The 18,489-nt window shown below is 41.2% G+C and overlaps 1 protein-coding gene across 4 annotated transcripts in view; it reads left to right on the top strand.

Moving 5' to 3' along the window:
- The first annotated feature begins 649 nt into the window (after window positions 1–649).
- Window positions 650–18,489, top strand: part of celsr2 (cadherin, EGF LAG seven-pass G-type receptor 2) — a 77,929-nt gene continuing 60,089 nt past the window's right edge. For 3 of the 4 annotated variants that reach the window (XM_028002156.1, XM_028002157.1, XM_028002159.1), the window contains exon 1: window positions 650–4,469. In XM_028002156.1, the coding sequence (XP_027857957.1) occupies window positions 944–4,469 (3,526 nt within the window). In that variant the 5' untranslated portion in view covers window positions 650–943. The remainder of the gene's footprint in view (window positions 4,470–18,489) is intronic. The other variant, XM_028002158.1, reaches the window with a different exon arrangement.

An 18,489-nucleotide genomic window follows, 5' to 3' on the forward strand; every position in this document is an offset into this window, starting at 1 on the left:
ATCTGACTGCTTTCCTGTTAAGATAGTAACCAGTTTATAACCTAGAAACAACCTTTGGGGATTAGGCATAAAACTTAATGTTTGAATCTGTTAAATTTGGGTAATCCTATAATTATGCTGCTACACTTCAAGACTTTACTGATATTTATCCTTGCAGTCATTTTTTATTTATTCTTTTTATTATTTTTCATTTATTTAGGCCTTCACCCCAGCCTTCCACAGGGTTTCTTCAAGGACAAAATGAGGAAAAGCTGGAGGGTATGAATACTTTTGCGCTGCGCTGTACGCTTTCTTCATATCTGGACACTAAAGTTTTCCACAGGATAATTGATGATCAACAGAACTAAATAAACAGTTTATGCTGTTATGGTGATAAACAGTATTTGAGGGTTTCCAGAAGCTTTCCGCTGAATGGCTGTCAAATTGCATTCACATTTTGAGCAAATTAATGACGCGATTGATTGTGAAGTCGGGCGGAGTCATTAATCTGAGCAGAAGTCTGGCTGTTTTTTTGTGTTAATGAAGCTTTTGGAAAGTTATCATTTATCTCTAATGGTAGAGTCTCTCCCTCTCTCTCTTTCCTCTTATACACACACACACACACGCACACACCCCACACCCCACGCACACGCAGGTTTATGTTAATGAGAAGTCTCAAGGCGCAGAGGGAGCAGAAGCCATTTTTCTATCATTCAAGCGAAGTTGTGCGGACTGAGCGGAGGTGCAGCTGCTTCTTGTCCCGACTTGACTGACTCTATTTGTCCCATGTGAGAGCAGCTCTGACCGGACAAGGTTACCGCGGGATCCCCCTCTTCCAAACCTCCAGAGCGAGCGGAGAGAGCATGGCTCTTCCTCAACAAAGGGAAACTGGCGGCCGGTGGAAAGTTTAAAGAAGCGAGGAGCTGCAGAGTTGCGCGCTTGTCGGACTGGAAACTGAGGAGCGATGCACTTCGTTAGATGGGAGCTGCGGCTCATGCTTTGGTGTTATGAACTGGTTTCACTGACGCGGGCTTACACCGTCCACATCAGTGAGGATGCGAGAGAGAGGACAGTCCTGGCCGGCGAGCCGCGCGGCGCATGGTGCGCCTTGGATCAGGTTCTCGCTCCTGGGTTCGCGCAGCGCTTTCTGGAGACGGAAGCCGCGGCGGGCATCGTGCTCCTATCGGACTCGATACGGTGCCGCTCGCTGCCTTTAAACCCCTTCACTTTATACATAGTTGAGGACTGCTGGGACTCCGGACACAGGCACCTCCTCACCAGTCAGTATGACGTTCATGTTCACGGTAGGAACTGTTCCCATAAGCGTAAGAGGAAATCTGATTGGGACTTGGAAGTCCTTAGTTTGTTCAGCCGCCGCAGCTCAGAGTGCCACGGAGCAGACTCTGCTTTATTTCCAGTGGGGGGTCTGCTGCCTGGGCCCCCGCTCCGCTGCAAGGTCCCCAGCAGCCGGGAGTTTTACTTCTCAGAGGGGGGTCTGTTTGTGTCTGAGCCGCTGTGCTTGGTGCAGGACCGGCTCCTGGAGCTGGACATGCTGTGTGACGTGCTCACAGAGAAGGGAGCGGGTGTTAAACTCATATCCATCCATTGGCGAGTGGGTCAAGGTCCATTCAGCCAGGCGCACTTACAGCAGCTCCTGGACAGGGCAGCTCAGTCTGATTCAGGGATTGTGAGCAGAAAGAGGAGAAGCATCAACAGCAGCCCTCAGTTTAAGCCCCCAATGTACCAAGTGTCAGTGGCAGAGAACAAGCCATCCGGGACACCGGTGGTTGTCCTGAAGGCAGTGGATGTGGATGAGGGAGAGGCCGGCAGGCTGGAGTATTTTATTGAGGCTCTGTTTGACAGCCGCTCTAACAATCTTTTTGCTGTGGACCCGGCCAGTGGTGCTGTATCAACAGTAGAGGTGCTGGACAGGGAAACAAAAGACACCCATGTGTTTCGTGTGACAGCGGTCGACCATGGCTCACCTCGTCGTACGGCCATGGCCACCCTCACTGTATCCGTCAGTGACACCAACGACCACAATCCTGTGTTTGAGCAGCAGGACTATAAAGAAAGCATCAGGGAGAACCTGGAGATCGGCTACGAGGTGTTGACCGTGAGGGCCACAGATGGGGACGCACCTGTTAACGGGAACATCCTCTACAACATCCTCAACAGCAACGGGTCCAATGAGGTTTTTGAGATAGACTCCAGGTCCGGCGTCATCCGCACTAAAGGTCTAGTAGACAGAGAGGAGGTGGAGTCCTATATGCTGTTAGTGGAGGCAAATGACCAGGGTCGTGACCCCGGGCCCCGCAGCGCCACAGCCACGGTTTACATTGTGGTGGAGGATGATAACGATAACGCCCCTCAGTTCAGCGAGAAGCGCTACGTGGTCCAGGTGCCAGAGGACATGATGCCAAACACAGAGATCCTGCAGGTCACCGCTACAGATCAGGACCGGGGGAGCAACGCTGTGGTCCACTTCAGCATCATGAGTGGAAACACCCGGGGCCAGTTTTACATCGATGCTCAGACGGGTAAAATGGACCTGGTGAGTCACCTGGACTATGAAGCCAACAAAGAATACACCCTGAGGGTCCGGGCGCAGGACGGAGGACGCCCTCCTCTGTCCAACATCAGCGGCCTGGTCACGGTACAGGTGCTGGACATCAACGACAACGTCCCCATCTTTGTCAGCACCCCGTTCCAGGCCACCGTGCTGGAGAACGTTCCTCTGGGCTACTCCATCATTCACATCCAAGCTGTAGACGCTGACTCTGGAGAAAACTCCAGGTTGGAGTACCGCCTCACTGAAACCACACCCAACTTCCCCTTCGCCATCAACAACAGTACAGGGTGGATCGTAGTGGCGGCAGAGCTGGACAGAGAGAGTGTTGATTTCTACAACTTTGGAGTGGAGGCTTGCGATCATGGCTATCCTGTCATGTCCTCGTCCGCCAGCATCAGCATGACCATTCTGGACGTCAACGACAACAACCCAGAGTTCACACAGAAAGCATATTACATGCGTCTGAACGAGGATGCAGCTGTGGGGACTAGTGTGGTGACAGTGTCAGCTGTGGACCAGGACATCAACAGTGTGGTGACTTACCAAATATCCAGTGGAAATACTCGCAACCGATTCTCCATTACAAGTCAGAGTGGAGGGGGGCTCATCACGCTTGCTCTACCTTTGGACTACAAACTGGAACGTCAGTACATCCTTACAGTCACTGCAAGCGATGGCACTCGCTTTGACACAGCCAAGGTTTTTGTGAACGTCACAGATGCCAACACACACCGCCCTGTCTTCCAGAGCTCACACTACACCGTCAACATCAACGAGGACAGACCTGTGGCCACGACCGTGGTTGTGATCAGCGCCACCGATGAAGACACGGGTGAGAATGCACGCATTACCTACGTAATGGACGACAGCATCCCTCAGTTTGACATCGACCCCGACACTGGAGCTGTCACCACCCAGATGGAGCTGGACTACGAGGACCAGGTCTCCTACACTCTGGCCATCACCGCTCGGGACAACGGCATCCCACAGAAATCCGACACAACCTACCTGGAGATCCTGGTGAACGACATCAACGACAACTCGCCCCGCTTCCTGAGAGACCACTATGTGGGGTCGGTGATGGAGGATGTGCCGGTGTTCACCAGCGTGGTGCAGGTCTCTGCCATTGACAGGGACTCCGGCCTCAATGGACGTGTCTTCTACACCTTTCAGGGTGGGGACGACGGAGATGGAGACTTCATAATTGAATCCACCTCTGGCATTGTTCGTACGCTGCGGAGATTAGACAGAGAAAATGTGCCCGTCTACAGCCTGCAGGCTTTTGCTGTAGATAAAGGTGTTCCCGCTCTGAAGACAGCTGTGAACATTCAAGTGACCATCATGGATGTGAATGACAACCCTCCTGTGTTTGAAAGAGATGAATTTGATATCATGGTGGAAGAAAACAGCCCCATTGGCCTTGTGGTTGCACATATATCGGCTACAGACCCGGATGAAGGCAGCAACGCGCAGATTATGTATCAAATTGTGGAGGGGAACATCCCAGAGGTGTTCCAGCTGGATATCTTCTCCGGGGAACTGACTGCACTCATAGACCTGGACTATGAGCTGAAGTCTGAGTACATCATTGTGGTCCAGGCCACCTCTGCCCCTCTGGTGAGCCGGGCCACAGTCCACATCAAACTCGTAGACAAGAACGACAACGTCCCGGTGCTGAAGAACTTCCAGATCATCTTCAACAACTACGTGACGGACAAATCCAGCAGCTTCCCCACCGGAGTTATCGGACGCATCCCCGCCCACGACCCCGACGTCTCGGATCAGCTACACTACAGCTTCGAGGTGGGGAACGAGCTGAACCTGGTGCTGCTGAACCAAAGCACCGGGGAGATCCAGCTGAGCCGGGCCCTGGATAACAACCGGCCCCTGGAGGCCTCCATGAGGATCTCCGTGTCAGGTGAGACGGCTGGATAATTGCAGCCTCCACCCTGTGAGTGGAGTGCATGTGGTAATATGAGATGAAGCCAGTGAGGCGTGCTATAGTACCAGTGGTATCCTGTCTCGTTTACATTTTCACTTGACTTCACAGAATAATGAAAATTATTTTATACAGATTTAGTTTTGATGTATGCATGAGGAAAGATTATTACGTGTAATCCTTCCTGTCTTAGGGAAATCACATTCCATCATTTATTATATGTTATTCATTCTTAATCATGGAGCATAATTAACAATTAATTAAGCACATCCTGGTTTTACCCAGGTCTGTGTTAGCGCTGTCTACTGATTTAAATAGATAAATGTTAGTCTGATCTTGTCTGTGTCCTGTGGGATCTTCGCTCCACTGGCCAGACTGATCATCCTCCTTAGTTTCTTATCAAAGCCTCATTCCTGCATACAATGAAGAGCCGAAGTCAATGATGATCAACTTACACAGATTCTGAAGAGTCAGAGTGGTCTGCAACAGAGCTTTTGTTTGATTGGCTTCTTTTCACTTAACTAGACCTTTGAAAATCAATGTTTTATCACGTGTCTGGAAGAAAAAACAATGCAAAAACACAAACTCTTACCAAGTACTTTTGTCTTGTTTCTACTGCAGATATTTTAGTACACATGAAGTAAGACAAAACTACCTTAAAAGTAACGTTTCAGCAAAACATAGGAGCTTGTTTTCAGTAAACAAAATCCCTTAATATTGATTTTAAAACTAAGATCCACTGGTAGATTATTTCACTTATAACAAGACATTTTAAAAGTGAAATAATCTGGCAGTGGAAGTAGCACTTTTTCATCAATATTGACAAAATATTGCCATAAAATAAGCTCCTATGTCTTGCTGAAAACGTACTTATAAATTAGTTTTGTCTTATTGAAAGTGTAGTAGGATATTTTCACCAAACTAGACCAACAATACTTGGTGAAATGTTTGTGTTTTTGCAGTGTAGTTCAGTGTTCAAGGTTTTGTTGAAAGGTTATAGACAGGTAATACCTCACCTGCTGTGGACAAGTGATTGGTTTGTTTTGATGCTAACAGCTAGCCAAAAAGAGACCGAGATGAAAGGGATAACAACTCCAATCTCAAAAATGTTTATGAACTTTTAAACAGTCGTCACACTTGGATGATCATAAGAATATAAATTAAAATAAGTAATATGAATTCTGAACTTTTGACAGCAATAGTAAACAATTAATTAATTTTCTCTTAAACTGAGACTGAACTCATCCGTGTGTGGGTGTGTGTGTGTGTGTGTGTGTGTGGGGGGGGGCGTATAGGGGTGTGTGTGTGTGTGTGTGAAATGTTGGAGCTGATTGGACTCAGTGTGCCTTTTGTTTCACCTTGGCACAACCTGAAAGATAACTGTAAGTTTAAATTAAACATTGGACATTTAGAGGAAGAAGTGGGCATTTATCGCATCGTTTATCATTTATTGTGAATTTTTTTTATTTATTGTTACGATAAACTTTAGTTAATGTTAAAAAAACTGACTAAAATGTCATTTTTACTATTTTATCCTGTGTTTTTTTCCATGAGTGCATAAAAATATATATGATGCTATCATATCTTTTAATCCAGTAAATTAAAAGATATGATTAATTGAAGTCTTTATGTGCAGCTTAGTGATGAAAATCACACTGCTTGAAGTATGTCATGAAGAAATAGTTTTTCCAAGAACAGCATTTATATTTTTGGCAGTATTGGTGATGTGTCATGCAGCTACATATAAATATCGTCATTTTTATTGTTATCTCAATAGTAATACAAATATTGTGATAAAATCCACAAACATCACGATAAAGTCCTTGAAACAAGAGAGGTGAGAGTGGCTGACGGTGTTTGAAGGCCCTCATGTTGGACGGTGCGTTGTCCCAGAGGAGCAGCTAGCGCGTGGTTAGCGTGGGCAGTCCTTAGCGTACTTTGCGGCTCAGCGCTGCCCCTCAGGAGAACAATAATGAGCTGTCGATCGAGCGACGGGGGCTGCGGCTCATACCAGGCTGAGGTTTGGGGCAACAGCTGTGACTCCGCTGAGGACCAATTAGAGGCCGGGGCTCCCTTGACGCGTCCAGCACCTGCTGGGGTTTATGTGTCTGCTGCCCTGGCGGAGACAGAAGGACATGGGGGGGGACAGGAGCAGGGAGGGAGGACCTGTTGTGTAAACAGGGCAGAGGAAGGAACATGTAGCTGTACTGTAAAAGGAGGAGAAGAAGAAACAGGAAGAGGAGCGTCTCTCGATGCGGCTGACCCCAATTTTCCAGGGGCCTCATCTTGCAGGGACCTCCCAGGTCCCGCCTTTCTTTTCTCCTCTATGCTCCCCTATAGGAGGCCCCCCATGATAAATGATTTTTAATGGTCTCTTTGTACTATCATCCTTTCTAAGCTCAATTTTCAACGGACAAGCTTATTACTGTTAGCTAAAATATATGAAACAACAAAAACCAGAATTGAGAAAACATTTTCATTAACTGAAATAAATAAAAACAATAATTAAGGGGGGAAAACTAAAATTAACTGGAGATATATTGTCTGTTTATAAAACTAAAACATACTGAAATTAGAGATATAACAACCTTCGTTTTTTGTTTATGAATCTACGATTTGTTTTATTTACAACAGTATACATTAACCATGAGATGAGAAGAGAGCAGGTTATGTCTCTAAGTGCTAATTTTCACTATTCATTAGCCTTTGATTTATTTTTCCATACAAGCAGTTTACGTCAACTGTCAGCGAATTTTGTCACTCCATACTCCTAGTGGCTGGTCTGCAAACAGAGTCAGCTGTTTGTTCAACAATAACTGAATTAATCTCTTGGAAACATTATCTTCTGTCTTCTGTAGACACAATAACAATACAATCATTTTTAAAAATTTGCACCTAAAAATGATCACACATGAAAAAGCCAATATACTATAACTAATAAAAACTAAGCTAAAACTAAACTATATTTAACTAATAAATCACAATGAAATAAAACTATTAAAAAATCCCAAACTATTATAACTGAGGTAACTTTGTCCTGCTTTAGTATATTGGTATTATGCAGGTATTTCACTATTTAAAACATTAAATATCACATTAAAGAGAGATTCTTGAAGCGAATATATGATGCAATGAACTCATTCATAAGTATTTAAACTTTAGTAATGACTTTTATCAACTCAGTAAAAACCGTAGTACATGATCGATATATCTGCTCTCAAATACTGTTGACTTGACCTGCGTATACATTTAGTCAGCATGAATATGGTTGTGTTTTTACAATACAAGATATTCTTCTATTTTCTGTTGTATGATGTTCTGTTGTCAGACGTTTTCTGAAAAGGTCGTTGCTGAAAATGAGAATTTGTTCTCGATTAATTTACCTGGCAAAATAAAAAATAAAGCTGCAGTCTGTAACTTTTATAAAAACATTTCTTTACATATTTGTGGAAACTGTAGTTTTGTCGTGATACGTTGGTATGAGACCGATAATCAGAAAAAAAATCAATCTCCTCTGCTTTCTCCTAGTGTTAGCTAGAATCAACCAATCAGAGCCAGGAGGCGGGTCTTAGCGGTTGTCATCCTGTATTAGTTCTGCCATGTGGATAGCATGGTGAATGCTAAGGCTAGTTAGCATATGCATTTGATGATGGAGGATAGAGTGTTTTCCTGTAAATGTAAATTGTTTCTCAGTCATTAGCGCATTTAGCAGCGAGTACATGAGGATTATTGAGAGCTTTAAGCCCCGCCTCCTGGCTCTGATTGGTTGTTTTTGTCGGCGAAGGAGCATTTCTGCAGTAGCAGTTCAGGGAGGGGGTGGAGGAGATTGATTTTTTCACAGATTATCTGACTCATATCAAATGGTCACTAGATTTTAACAAATATGTAAAATATGTTTGTTTTTATAAAAGCAGCTTTAAATAAAAAAGGTGACATATTTTAAAATTATACACAGTGACTCCTGTTACAGGACATGAAGGAGAATCACAGTGGAAGCGGTGATGGATACCAACAATATTAACATCCAGGTTTTTATTTCTGCAGGTCACATAAACAGAAGCTATTGAACTGATAATAACAACAAACATTCACTTCAAAACAAAGGTTTAGAAATAACTTTTACATGCAGCAGCGAACAGACTCTTGCTGAGCTTCGTTCAGATGTTTTAACATGATACTGTAATGAAACACTGTAATCATACAGAGGCTTAATCAGGCACATTGCAGCCACACAGCTGGGGGACTTGCTGCCAGTGGTGCATAAATATGTAATGTTGACGAATTAATTACACGAGCCGGTTAGGAAGCCAGATTTATTACACTAGTATCCAGACACTGAATGCAAGATGAGACTCTTAATAAACTCCTCTGTCTTACGAGTGGAAGTGTTAAATCCTGAATTAATTTTTCCAGGGCAGAAGAGGGTTTGGTTGTGTTTTTTCTCAGCTGCGGCTCCAGGTTTTTACCAGAATGCTGGTCACACGGCAGGCGAGACGCAGGTCTTCATCTGCGGGATTAGATCCATGCATCTGTATCCTGGATGTTTCAGCCTGGTGTTGACATACGCAGGGGCTCATTCAGCGTTCCCAGGCAAGCGTGAGCCTGCATAAGTGCCTGTTTGCATTTGATTGCAGAGATTTCTTCCCCCGGCGGAAAGCCCTGATCGCTCTCATCCAGAGAGAGAAGCTAATTATTCCTCCTCACTACTCAGTAGCTTATTATCTTTGGTATTTGGAATATGGGCTCTATTTGTTGTGGAGTCAGTGGTTTTGTTTATGCGTCAATCTTTATGCATTCCTCGCTTTAAAAAGTCACCATTTTGGGTCTGGCACGGGTACATTTAAATTCTCTGCTCTGCCAAAACATGTTCCAAACCTTTCCCCGACTGCAGAGACTCTTTAATGAAATTATGTCTCTGAAATTATGTTTTCCATCTTTGCTCAGAGATTCAATGCACAGACAGGCGTGTGAGACTAATGGCTGCAGTTTGATTCAGATCACACCTCACTGCTGGTTGTACAAGCTCTCCGATCGGCAGACAGCGGGGATTTTATCTCTCAGCAGCCAGGTGTGAGTTCAAGGTGATGCTCAAACTCCTTCACTGACGGAAATGTGTGAGCCGGCTGGCGACCCGAGCAAACAATAAAACCCGCACGACTGAGTCTTTATTATCACTTTCTGATTGTTTGGCATATTTTAATACTTTACATATGTATCATCTAAGCTTCAGTGTGTGATATTCTGACAGTGGAATGAGAATAAATAAGCAAAAACACCAGATATTCATAAAATTATAGCTTTAAAGCTAAATAAGAAGCATAACCATTTTCTGTATTCAGATTGCATGTTTAGATGAGCATCGCTGGGCATCAAAACTATTCACTCGTTCATTTCTACAGTATTTACAGCCACTCAGATTAAAATAATTGCTATGTAGTTTCTTAATGTGCTCTGTCATGTGTCCTCCAGCAGCTGGATTTCTTCTCTCCACACTTTCATAAAGTCATTAAACTCCCGTGAATCGCTCCTCTTCTTGATGTCTGTTTTCCTCACCCTTCAGTCAGAGGCTTCAGTCGTTCTTCTCTTCTCTCTCGCTCTCTTCGGTCGCCGTTTGTCGCACTTTGGATCGCTGATGCCACAAACTTTTCCTACACTCAAAAACACAGAATCTCACCAAGTAATTTTTCCCCAGTATTTTTAATGCGAACAATGTCTTAGCACACCTTAAAAAAGACAAAACTAACTTACAAATAACTTTTCAGTAAATATAGGATCTTGTTTTAAGTCAGTAATTCTAAAAATGACTTTTTTGGCTTTACATCATGTCATAATTCCTCCATCAAAAACACACATGGAGCGTTGCCTTGATTCTTTCATGCATGTTTGAGAAATCCTTCAATCTCCATGGCAACCATTCAGCTGAGCAAAACGCCTGATTGGACCTAGCTCCGCCTTTGAGGTGCAGCTCCTCCTTTGGATGTAGTTTTCAAGCTTCTGCCTCACAGAATAGCCCCCACTCTGCTCCTACAGACTAGCCAGCAGCAATTAGCAAACATCTGGTGGAACTGTACATCAGCTGAGCTCTTTTTACAAGCTACTTCTCAGTGAAACTCTGGTAAAAACATTTTAAAGGGTTAATAGAGGAGCCATGTTGTGATGTCTTCCTGAAGGTGACGTTTCAGAAAGGGCGGGAGTTTTTAAAGAGACAGAGGCCCAATTTCAAGGAGTTAAATAAGGAAGAACAATTTCTTTTAAGTCATATATATAGGTAGGTAGATATGCTGTAAAACTTCACTTTGTGCCTGGAAAACACATAATTCTGCCCCTTTAATACTGTTTTATTTTTTTTCACTAATGGGAAAAATTACTTTTTTTAAGTGAAATAATCTGCCAGTGGATCTGGTACTTTCTGATCAATATTAATACATGAATTTACTTAAATCAGCTCCAACATCTTACTGAAACGTTACTTGTAAGTTAGTTTTGTCTTATTTAACCTGTACTAAGTTATATGCACTGGAAACTAGACCAGAAATACATGGTAAGATTTTGTGTTTTTGCAGTGCATCACCTTGATCCTCTTTCTCTTTCCTTCTTTTTGTTTTCCCCTCTGTCACCGCTCTCCATTTTTCTTCTATCTATCCAAGTCTCACCCCTGCAACCTCCACTGTTCCCTCCAATCATTTCGAGCTCCTCCGCCCTCCTCCCCCTTCCTCCCTGCTTTGACTGTTGTCCCCCCTGTGAAAGGAAGAATGCCTAAGAGAAATGGTTTATTAAGCACCCAGTTGTCATGGAGAGCCCAGCAATGCCTGAGAAATTCCTCGTGGGTGGGGACAACGGGTTAGGCCTCCTTTGTGGAGCGAATGAGGGGGAGGGAAGGCCCATAAACTTCTAAAGAGCAACTGTCCCCCTGTTCCCTGTTACCACTGAAGCATGTAAGGCCCTCTGCAGACCTGTGGGGCTCAGAGACGCCCTGACCTGTCCTGCAGGACGTTTTCACTGGACATGCATCGGGGTCAGCCGCAAAAGTTTCCACAAGATGTCTGCAAAAACACAAAATCTTAACAAGTATTTTTGGGCTAGTGGAAATATCTTTGTACACTTGGGGAAACTATTTCAGTCGCTCAGTTCAACACTCCCATCCCTCACTTCCGACGTCCATCATGGCGCCTTGAATGATCAAGTGACGTAGTTGCAAAAGGACAAGAAGCGACTATGTAGGCAGCGTTTTGGAGAAATTGTAGTCGGCGATTTAATAGAGGAGCTGTGGATTCAACATGTTAGATTGACTTAAAACCTTTTATGAACTCTGTGATTATGTGACAGCTCTGGTTTAGCGAGCAGCACAAAAAAACTAAACTAAACCTACTACCACTTCCTGTTGATATTGTGACTCGTATGATGCGAAAACAGTGTTTCCATTGCACTTTTGCAAAAAGTTTGATAGGTTGAAAAACCATCTCATCCTAATGCAAAACCTTTTCATCTAAAAATTTCCAAATTGCCGTGTTTTCATTAAGCTAATTTATTTTTGTAAGTCCAAGTTGTGCAGTTCTACGTTTAATGGAAACGCAGCTAATCTTACTGACGTTCTATTTTAATATAGTTTTGGCTATAAGCTTGGTTTTCTTTATTTAAAATCTTGGGGCTTTATCCGTGAAAATAAACGAGCAAATAAACTAACTGAGGAGGACATTTCTTGTCTTGCCCCCGTTTTGTAAAATGCATTTGTATGCATCATATAGCAGCTTGTTTAAGTCAATAATTCCTTAATATTGATGAAAACATCCTGGTTTCACAGAAACTAGTTATTTTTCACCAGCATTAAGGAATTATTGACGTACACACGCAATGTTTACTTTTCTGTTTCTTTCTTTTTCTTCTTCAACTTTTTTAATTTGTGCAAAAAGTTGTGTTTTTGTTTTTTGGTCTTTGCTGTTGCCATTGCTTACAACTAAGTATATTTAAAGCAAAAGGCAAATGATGGAAGAAATGTTGGAATATTTTGACGTACAAAAGGCAACAGATGTGAATAAACAATAAGCGTAAAATAATTGGCTTCTTAGCACAGCTGGACAGCATTGATGCCAACACAATAAAAACACCACTCATCAAATAATTAAGATGATACAATCTTAACTTTTGCAAGCAACTTGCTGCAAAGTTGCTTATAAGTTAGTTTTGTCTTATTTAAAGTGAACTAAGGTATTTGCAGTAGAAACTGGACAAAGATATTTGGTTGGACTTTGTGTTTTTGCAGGAGTAAAGTCTGGCCTTGCCACACATCAGAGGCGCTGTGTGGTTTAAAACCTCTGCGCCACATGACACCGTCGTCATTAAGCCCTTTGATTTGGGACACAGATGCGCTGAGAGAGTATTCGGTTTCCTGCTGCCGCCTTGTTTCTCAGCAGCAGAACCTCCTGATGGTCCGGACGGGTCCAGTCAGGTGCGGAAAGGAGGCGAGGGATGACATCATCCGTGGGTTAGGAGGGGAAATCGTGTCAGGGATTAGGGCCGGCACATTGCTGGGGTGAGGTCTTGCGGAGCTTGCATATATCTTGGTGTTGTCCTGCTTTGTCCTCCGTGTCCCAGCAGACAATGGGACAGGGTCCGGTCTGCAGCGGCCCCCCCCGTGTCTTTGTGTCCACTCGTTTCCCCTGGTGACGCTGCCCTTTGCAGAGTTTTACCAGGCCGCTTATTTATCCCTGATTTAACCCATTTTCTGTTTGGGGTGATGATGTTTTAGGAAATTAATGATTGGACACATATTACACCCCAAGTTCCTGTTGCCCTAATTTAAAGGGGCTGCAGGTTCTCAGTTTATTAAAAAAAGTGGAAATTGTGTTTTTAATATACACACAGCACTTTGTAACTGTGATAAATCAGATAAATCATCCTTTATTACTTTATATTAATACCCAGAATGTATTATAAATCTTGTAAGTGTTCATCAACAATATTTATTCAGATTTTCTAGAGGTTGTTTAAAGTTGTCTTTTTACGGAAATGAGGGAATTGTTTTCTTTTGCATTACCTCGCAAAAGTTTTGCGTTCATTCGCAATAAATTAACAAATGCATCCCGGTCTATTTTATATGCACATTGATAAGAAATGTCAGTTTAAAATTTTAAACGTTTTCATAAATTTTTAACTCTTTGGTGCAGAAAACTGGTTGAAAATCAACTGACTGCATGTTCATGTTTGTTTGTGTAATATCTTTCGGTGGAAATATCTTTCAGACTAATGGACAAAACCAAAACTGTAAGATGGCGACAATATCTGATTAAAAATAACTCAAAGATAATCCATATAGCATTCATGTATTTCTTCTTTCTATCTTTCCTTCTTATGGAACGTTTCTGTTTATTTGCTTTTGCATTTTGTACATACGTTTGTGGTAGATTTGTATCCTAAAGAAAAAGTATATAAAACGTCAGATAACTCACAAACGAGATGTAGTTAAAGTTAAAACCTTTAAAGTAAAAACCTTAAAGTAAAAACCTTGTTTTGTCGCAGACTGCCAGTATTCAAAATCCTGCATCAAGTCACGTTTTGACTGGAACATTATTGCGAGGGAAAGCAATTCCTCCCACGCAGCAATTTGTCTAAACTGTCCTTGGTTTATTTATTTTTATGGTGTTTCTGACATCTTTTGAAATGCAAATGCTTGGAGGAATTGTTCTGTCGTTGGTATAATTTTGTCTGGATGTAATTATATGATGTTAATTTATTTATTTAATACGTTTTCGAAATTTAAATCAAGTTTATTGTTTTGCCTGTTCATTCACCACAAGCTCATTTAACGAATCTAAAGCAGGTAAACTCTGCAGCATTAGTGAAATATCTGTGAACGGGATATCAAGCGTAGGAACAGCTAAGAGTTTAGAGAAATATTAGCGATATTTGCAACAATTTTTTGTGGTTATAAGTACAGGAGATCAAATAGTTGTGGATAAAGTAGCAGCAGGTTTCTAAAAGTCGTGTGACACGAGTTGAACTCATTAAAGTAACGTAATAATGGCAATAAATGCTTTGAATTCCAGTCATTTCATATAATCTGAAGTTCACTGCTCCTTCTCTCCTTTGAAATACAAAACCGAGTTTGAGCAGCAACATTATTACACGTGCCTCACGTTGTGCGCTCTGCAGATTATGTTTATCTGCTACACTTCCACTCTGTTGCACTCATTTAGTCTCAGACTGAGCCTTCGCTGTGACCTGGTTTTACTCGCCTCAGCTGGGAAATACGACCAGCAGAGGTGGAGAACCCTGCAGGTCAGGAGGTTTTCACGTTTTATTTCTGATTCATATTAATGCAGAATGATGCACAAATGTCTTTCTCACAGCTCGGTGAGAATAAACAAATCACTGAGGTAAATCTGTTAATGTGTTTTACAATAAAACAATCTGCCGAATCAGAACCTGCTGTTGTGATAATTAGCAGCGTTCAGATTCTCACGGTTTGATCATTTATCATAAAATTATTATGCTTCTCCACGTGCACATAATAATTTAAAACAAAAACTTGATAGAATTGATTTTCTTTAAACCAGAGAAGCAACAATCATTGTTTACACTGTTAACTGTTTTGTCATTGTGACATTTATTTTCTTTTCTTTTTAAAATTTAACATTTTTGTATTTCTGTTTTTTACTGAGTAAAACTTTGACTATAACAAGCTGCCACTGCAGCCTCTTTTCCAGCTAATTTCCACCATGAAGACACTATGAACCATTGGCCATGAAAAATATTAACCCAGTGATTTTCATTCTCAAACCAGAGAAAATGAAATGTTAGTTGGTGCTTTGCACTTACCTGAACAAACAAATGTAGCTTTCAACACTGCAAAAACACAAAATGTTGCCTATTATTGGTCTAGTTTGTAATGCAAATGTCTTGAAATAAGATCAAACTAATTTACAAGTAACTTTTCAGCAAGATATATATAGAATGTTGTTTTAGGTCAGTAATTCCTTAATATAAATGAAAAAGTACAAAACATTTTTCCATATTGTTAGTTAAAATGTGTAGCAGATTACTTCACTGACACTTTTTCATCCGTATTAATAACTTTCTGACCTAAAACCAGCTCCGGTTTCTTGCTGAAGTTAATTGTGTTAGTTTTCTCTTTTTTCAGGTGAACTAAGACATTTGAAATAGGAACTAGACCTGAAATACCTGATGAGACTGATAGGTGGTGCTCCGTTAGTTCTGCTTCTTTGTAACATAATTTTTCCAACCAGTCAAATTTGCTTATTTTGTAAGCAAAGGAAAAGAGCAGTCTGCTTTCAGCCAGCTGGCTGGAGGTGTGCAGCAAGGGATGGATTAAACTCTTTGCTTCATTCACTCTGAAATCTTTGTTCCTTGCTCAAGTTTTGACATTTTGTTGTGCTGCTTGTTGCTGTAGAATATGAATCTTGTTTGTTGATCGCGTTGCGGCGTTTATGCGACGTCTCTTACGTTTCTGCATGCTGATATTTCTCGGTTGTTGTGCTGACAGAGGTTTTCCTTTGGTATGCAAATGTTGTGATTGGAAGAGAGACTGACCTTCTTCTCTGTTTCTGTGCAAAGCCTGGATTTGAGGAATGTCCTGCTGTTGAGGCTTTTCCTCTTTTTTTTTTGGAAGATGCAGCAAAAAATAAAATATATATAAAAAAAATGTTATCAGGGGGTTGCTGAGGCACATTTTGAAAATGAGTACGAATGACCTCTGTGCAGCAGTGTCAGCTGGCTGGAGAAATCAGGCGAGGGATTGTGGGGTTGCTGTGTCTCCTCTGGACTGATATCCTTGGTTTGTCATTGAGCAGCACAAGCAGTTTTCATTATTGACTCCACAGGAGCTCCAGGAATCAGGAGCTGTTTGCTGTCAGCTGATCTGTCTTCTTTTCTCTCTATTTGACCCTCTGAAGAAGATCGGGACCCAATTTTACACAATTATTTCAAAACCAAGGTCAAATGTGTTTAGTTTTGTTTGTGTTGAAACAAAGAAGGAACAAAGTCGCCTTTTTACACTCTGCAGAGCAGAGAGAGAGTAATTTCTGGCTCTTTACATGATAGCAGTGAATCTGTTGTGTAGGAGTTGGTGTCTTCCTTCTTTCTGCAAGTTGGTTTTACTGTTAAACATGAGCTGCTTGGTGATCTGCTTACCGTTTTCTTTATTTTTTTTTCAACAATGGCATTTTCATCTGGCTTCATAGCAAATCTGCTTCACTCGGCTATTTTTATCTGCTCTAAAAATTAATTAATTAAAAGCATTTCAAGATGATTGTTTTTGTTATTTATTGTTCGAAAAGCGACTGGATTATAACTAAATATGCACAAGAAAAAAATTTCTGGTCAGTTTTCATCGTTATAAGAATTGACTGATGAATGGCTGCTTGGGAAACCTAAAAAAAAAAATCATTTTATTTTACATTCAGTGACCTTATAGGACCAGAGTCAGAGGACAGATACTATAAAATATCACTAATACTTGCAGTTGTTGTGCAAATTATATTTTAGAATACATTTAGAAATATTTGTATGAAAATGTTTTCCAAAATATTGCTCAAAATACCAAATGGATCTCAAACACCACATAAAACTCTTTTTTTCTCTCTTTTTCCACATTCTTGATGACAAATTTGAATGTTAAATAAAATAATTAATGTTCTAAAAATGCATTTAAATTTGATTTTGTTGATTTTTGTCTTGTTATTATGAAAACAAATAGTTTACGTTACATTTTAAAGCAGGTTTTATGATGCACAATGCACCATAAAACGTCTGGCTGCTGAAGGGTGAGAGAGCGCGAGACTTTCAGCAGATAACAGAAAGGCAGAATGAAGTTCAGCCAAGTTGCTTTGATTTATCTTTTACAATTGTCTCTTGTTGGCTATGCTAACTGTGCTACCTCATTTAAAATGCTAAAGACAGCTTAAAGTTAAATCTCTTCAATAATTTTGTTTTTGTTTTGAAATGGTCAAATCAATGTTGAACAACATCGCCTCTCTAATACTCACGGTGTGAAATAAGTGACTCCTATAATTAACAGTTACTGACCATTGATGACAGGCTTGAAAACATAACTGAACGCTATTCTTAAGTCTTCTTATAACGTAGTTCTTAAAGACAATTTTAAATTATTTATAATCAGTCTCAGCTGACCAAACCATTACAAAATCAAAAGCTCAGAAATCAACAACAAAAATTGAACTGCCTCAACTTTAAGGACCGGCAAAGTAAGTGAAAGATGGGGAAGTTAACTTAGAAAACTGTAGTTGAAAGTGATTTAAGGAGCAACTGCAGGCTATTTATTAGTGTTTTTTTATGCTGTGAACTTTAAAGAACTCCTACTTTAGCTGAAACAAGCAAAAAAACTAAAATGAACTAAAGAGTTCAGTAAACGGGTAAATCACTTATTAGCCTAAAAGAAAGTAAAATAGACTTTACCCCAAACATTAAAGAAACCAGAACAAATTATTCTAGACAAATTAGACCAATTTTGCCACAATTAAATGAAGAGGGTCTGTTACGGGTCAGGCTCCGAAGAGTCATGAAAACAGATGAACACTTCGAGAGCAGCAGTGGCGTTGGATCAGACGTGTTTGTAGCAAAACGAGTGAATTTTTGTCTTTCATCTAAAAATACACACTTTGATCATAGTAATAAAAGAGGCAAGCAAAACATTAGTTTAACAAGACTATGGTTAAACTTTAGCTGGTTTCACTGTGACAGAGATCCAGTTTACTATAAAAAAAAAAGATTAAACAGTGAAACAACAAATGAAGGCTTTCTAAACACCTGGCAGCAGACTTCGAGACGTTTAGGTATATTTCCACTGTGGGAAAATTCTCCAGGATTAAAGTATTCATAGGCCATAAATTAACCCCCTCCATTCCCACTGAATTCAGGGTAAAACCAGATTACTCAGGCAGAAGATAGTACTTTTGAGATTACCCTGAACCCTCAGTGTAGATCTATGTGGATGGAGACTACTTTGGAAGAATATAGTAACCAT

The sequence above is a fragment of the Xiphophorus couchianus genome, chromosome 20 (genome assembly GCF_001444195.1).
Source record: "Xiphophorus couchianus chromosome 20, X_couchianus-1.0, whole genome shotgun sequence".
NCBI classification, from domain to species: domain Eukaryota; kingdom Metazoa; phylum Chordata; class Actinopteri; order Cyprinodontiformes; family Poeciliidae; genus Xiphophorus; species Xiphophorus couchianus.